Source organism: Condylura cristata, unplaced genomic scaffold (genome assembly GCF_000260355.1).
Source record: "Condylura cristata isolate star-nosed mole 26May11 unplaced genomic scaffold, ConCri1.0 scaffold00025, whole genome shotgun sequence".
NCBI lineage: Eukaryota > Metazoa > Chordata > Mammalia > Eulipotyphla > Talpidae > Condylura > Condylura cristata.
This window is the reverse complement of record NW_004567126.1, coordinates 15187491-15193033: the sequence shown is the minus strand read 5'-3', so window position 1 is coordinate 15193033 and position 5543 is coordinate 15187491. Positions and strand designations below refer to the sequence as shown.

General features: G+C 36.0%; 1 protein-coding gene across 1 annotated transcript; it reads right to left on the bottom strand.

The window, feature by feature from the left end:
* Positions 1-3822: 3822 nt before the first annotated feature.
* Positions 3823-4755, bottom strand: LOC101631836 (olfactory receptor 145-like). The gene has a single exon (XM_004689147.2). The coding sequence runs from the start codon at positions 4753-4755 to the stop codon at positions 3823-3825; it is 933 nt and encodes a 310-aa protein (XP_004689204.1).
* Between the last annotated feature and the right edge of the window lie 788 nt (positions 4756-5543).

The following is a 5543-nucleotide window of genomic DNA, read 5'->3' as shown; positions in this document are numbered from 1 at the left end:
TGTGTGTATACATACATATATATAGCATTATATTGTGGAGATGAAAAAAACACCTAAAGTGAAAAATTCACTAGGGATATTCAACAGACCAGACAAACAAAATTAGCCTCAGCAAATGTTTAAAAAGTCTAAAATTCAATAGTCAGAGGAACACTAAATAAAAACACTGATTATCAGTAAGAAAGCCTCGGGACATACTGGGCACTATCAATGGGAGTGATATATGCATTCTAGGAGTTTTAGTATGAAAAGGCAGTAAGAAAGAAACAGGAATACTATACAAAATGAAAAATTTTAAATTCTCAAATCAGGGAAAAGAAATGGATATCCAAAACCAGAAAGCAAAAGTAATTCCAAAGAAATTGATCACAAGAGGTTGACACAAAGATACATGATAATTACCAAAGTCAATATGAAGAGATTTTGTCTTGGGGTTATTTATTCACTTAATGTGACAGAAATACATCATTTTTTGCATCCTTGCTAGTGTTCTGTCAGGACAGGATTTCCCCCTTCACGTGCAGTCACCACTGGGTACCATGACTGGTGCCGAGTCCTCTACCATAGTCCATTGTGATCCTACTCTCCCTCCGTCCCCCATTCTCACCCCTCACCCCCACCCTCCAAAAGCCATGGATGTATCTGTGGTCAGCTTTCAAGAGCTGATTTTAAAAGTTTGTCACAAAGAGGATTTTGAAAGCAGTAAAGAAAAGAAATAATAAAAGCATCACAACCAGGAAAAACGCCTAAGAATCTATATGGATTTTTCCCACAGAATTCTTGCGGAACACAGGGATTGGAGTGACACCAGTGTGGTGCTGAAGAAAGGATGAAACAAGGCAACATCATGCAGCGAAAATGAGGGCAGATAAAAGCTTTGCAGACAAACAAAAGCTCAAGGAGATTATCACTAGACCTACCCAAACAGACAATGGGATGAATAACAAAATAAGATGTCTGGAGTTTAGAATAAGTTGATTAACAATAAATATATATAGGATGCTGCATAATTGTGATGGTAGTAGGTGAATGTTTTCAATTCTGTTACAAAAGTTAAAAAACAAAAGTATTAAAAATATAACTAAAACAACATGTTACTTGATACACAATAATAGATTTAAAAGCTACCTTAACATACAAAGTGTGGGGAGAAGTAGAATCACAGGTAAACTCTCCAACTTAAGACCTTAAGTACCACAGTACCCACAAAGAAAATATATACAAAAATTATAAAAAATAAAAGGGATCAATATATGAAACCAGTTATTCAATGAAAACCATAATAGAGAGAAAACCATAATAGAGAGAAATAGAAGTACCCAAAAAAATCGATTTTCAAAATCTACAATATTTTTTTTCTAACCAGTAAAGATTTTAAATGTAAACCAATTAAAGGCATCCCCCAAAAAACAGAATTTTGATTGGATAAATAAAAAAGATGCAAGTGTGTACTGTCTGAGTAAGTCACATATGTTGGAAGGAAAATATATTTTCCTATATATAAAATATATTTCTTCTTCCTTCCTATATATAAAATATATTTCATGCAAAAAGCATCCAAGCGAGATGAGGGATGAAGATAAATTGCTATAATGAATCTACTAAAGAAAGTTTTAGGGATATGTATTTAAAACTCATACTAAGAGCAGCCATGACAGATATATATGCTCTTACTAAGTGTTTGCATAATTTTTAAATGACAAAACACTTATGAACTTTAATATTATAGGATAAAACATTGGCAATTATCTTCCATACCATTTCCAAATGACCTTTTCTTTGTGAGAATCATTTTAATTCAACTTTTCCAATGAACATTAAATATAATGGCATTAACACTGTGTCAGCGTAAGTGCACATGTACTGAGTTGACACATTTATGTATTATTTTAGCTAATGCTTTCTTCATGCTACAAATACCATTCCTTTATTTATTTATTTATTTATTTGTTGATGACAACTTTGAGGAGCTACTCTCCTAGCACTTTCAAGTACATATGCTATAGAAATAATGGAATCTTATACAACCATGAATAAAATCCTGTGTTTTACTACACTATGGATGGTATAAGAGAACATTTTGTTAAGTGAAATAAGTTAGACAAAGAATACTATATGCTGTCACTTTTATTTGAGGGAAAAAATAAGTCTACATCTAATTACAGAGAGTATCACAATTTGATTAATTCACCAACAGTTTCTTTCAAATTTCCCTTCTCAGTTATAGTCTGAGGACTTTCATCTCTTTAAATTCCATCAAGGAGAAGTCAGTGGAAACCATCAAACCATGGGTGACTTAGTTGCCCCTAACAACTCTGATCCCATGGGTTTAACTCGTCAAAATTAAGTAACTTGAGGTTTTTAATCCTACCCAGAAAATCCTATGATTTCCATTGTAATGATAAGACCTTCCAGAAGAGATGATAAACATAGAAAGGGCTTTCGTCCTCCTTTCATGTTACTTTCTAAATTCCTTTTATTCTCAACTGAGTTTTGATTACCACACGCCACTGTTTTAGCTCCTGAAGTTACTATTTTATCTTCTGTTTCCTCACAGTTGGCCATCAATTCTTTTCCTTTGTTCCTCAAAACACTATTGATAATGGTCACTGTGCATTGAGGTATAAGGTTTATTAATGCTTTATGAAAGTATAGTATGATTACAGACAGTACTATACAGAATAGGAAGGATATAAATACAGGTTAAAATGAAATTTTAAAACTTTCTTTCTCTAAAGAAGAACCTCTTTATTATATGTTCAGTTTCAATTTTGGGATTTTTTGCCTAATGACTTTTGGACTTCTATCTCTCCAGCATCCTATTCTCTTCTTAGAAGAGTTTGGAAACATTCTGAATTATTCTGTAGAAAATGCCAGTCCCATATCGACCAATCAACTCTCAGCTATCTTAATCCAATAGGAATTCTTTATATGAAGAAGAATCAGTAAATTATAATTCCTAAATAAAAAAAGAAACTACCACCCTAAGAGATATTAATTTATAAAAACATAACAAGCATGGTCAACTTTCAAAATAGAAAACTTTTCTCATGTTTCATGATTAACCATTTAAAAAGGTAGACTAAAAGTATATATGAAAGATTAGACGACTTGAAAACAGGTAACAGTTTATCTAGGGTTCATTAGGAACTATCAAATTTCAATCATTTACTTTCCTAAACTTCAAGATCATGTCTGTGCTTTAAAAATATATTGATGATCCATTATAAGATTGCAGTTATATATACCAATGTAATATTCACTTCTGTAAATAGTACAACAGTAAATATGAAATCTCTGCAATAAGAATTTTAATGTATGCTGTTTACAACTGCAAAGTAGATATACTTTATAAACTTCAAGGGAAACTGTTGCATTTGGGAAAGGCTGGTATTTAAAGGAGATACATGTCAGGTCATAGAGCCAGAAAGACAGAAGGAGAAATAGATTACTTGACTGCTATCCAACAGAACACTTGAATGGCAAAGAAGACACCTCCGCCATGGCACAATATTACCCCCAGTGCGACTTGATCATTTGAAGAACTATGTATATTTTCAGGAATAAGAAAATAAACTGCATTATAAGAATATAAAGGCAGAGATACTTTGATCTAATTTTATTCTTCATAGTAAAAGTTGTGAAAAGAGAAGAAATGGTGACCAGGGATGAGGGAATATCTATTACTAGGAAGTGAAGATAAATTGAGAGAAGATTCAAAATTTCAACTATGGTAAAAGATATGGTAAAAGACATTTAAACTATTTTAATAGAAGAAAAGATTCCACCTGTCATATCTAAATATACAGACACTAGTTCTCATCATATCTTTCTCCTACACAGGGTTTTACTCAGAGCAATTTTAACATCTTTATTCCTTAAGCTATAAATTAAAGGGTTCATCATAGGAATCACATTCGTATAAAAGACAGAGGAGATTTTTCCTTGATCCATAGACCCAGCAGAAGAGGGCTTGAGATACATAAATGCACCTGAGCCAAAGAAGAAAGAAACAGCCATAATGTGGGAACTGCATGTGCTGAAGGCTTTGGACCTTCCCTCCTTGGAGCTGATGCGGAGGATGCTGGAGAGGATGAAGCCATAAGAGATAAAGATGGTGATAGTGGGAACGATGATGGTGATGCCCACCACAATGAAAACTACCAGCTCATTGACATAGGTGCTAGTGCAAGATAGTTGGAGCAGAGGAAGGATGTCACAAAAATAATGGTTGATCTTGTTTGCATCACAGAAGGTCAGTCTCAGCATGCATCCTGTATGGATCATGGCTTTTGAAAATGCTATCATGTATGAACCAATCATCAGACTGGAACACATCTTAGGAGACATGGCAACGTTGTACATGAGCGGGTTACAGATGGCCACATAGCGATCATAGGCCATTGATGTCAGCACATAGCACTCAGAAATGACAAAGAAACAAAAAAAGAAAAGCTGGGTCATGCATCCTGTATAGGAGATAATGTTCTTCTCTGCCATGAAGTTAATCAGCATTTTGGGTGTAAACACAGAAGAATAAAAGAAATCTATGAAGGATAAGTTAAAGAGGAAAAAATACATGGGAGTGTGTAAATGTGGATTCAACCAAATTAATGTTATCAAACCCAAATTCCCCAACATTGTGACTATATATATCATAAGAAACAGGAAGAACAGGGGCAGTTGGAGATCTGGTTGGTCTGTTAATCCCAACAGAATGAATTCAGTCACGAAAGAGTCATTGATGAGAGCCATTCTTCCAAGGGATATCTGTGAGCACAGGAAATAGTTAAATTAGAAGGAAATCCAATGCTTCTGCCAATTATCTCATCCTACAAGGATGTGTGTTTGCAATATCTTCGACAATCCAGATTTGGACCATTAAAATCTGCCTTTAGCACTCTCCGGAGGCTAAGTGATGCTAACTTGCCATTTAATAACACTGGAAGTTTAATAAGGCAAGAGCATCATAAACTCAGCCTATGGAGGGAAGGCCAGTACTAATGAAAACTACGTGACATGGGAGAAGGGTGGGCCACGACTCAATCCTCCCTGCACCCTTCCCTCCCTCACCCACGCTCATTCAACTTTAGCCCTCCCCTCACCAGGGGAAGTGGAGCAGCAGCCCTGTTAAGGAGCTGGCCCCCAGTGACATGAGACTGGTGAGCAGACAGGAGAACACAGTTTCAAACAAAGGTGAGGGCAGATTCTAGGAGAGATGAAGCTCCTGCTTTGTCACAGCATGGAAGACAAGTGTATGCAAGTCAACATCCCACTCAAGGAAAGAAAACTTACTGCACCGCCCCCCACCCAAGGCACTCAGTATCTGTGAACATCCTCGCCTAGTCCCTTCTTCCACCAGTTTCTCCTGATACTCAGAACTAAACAAATTGGGACAGAAAGGGGCACAGCTTCCGTCTCGGGGTCCCCACCTCTCAAGGGGGCATTGCATCCATGGAACTCAGGAACTCACCCTCCTTGCCACGCATAGTGCTTCCTTCTCACTGCTATTTTCCCCCATGGTCCTGGACTGGCAATTTCAA

Bases quoted from the DNA above. Each gene is read 5' to 3' on its own strand.
- LOC101631836 (XM_004689147.2), bottom strand. From the start codon at position 4,755: ATGGCTCTCATCAATGACTCTTTCGTGACTGAATTCATTCTGTTGGGA.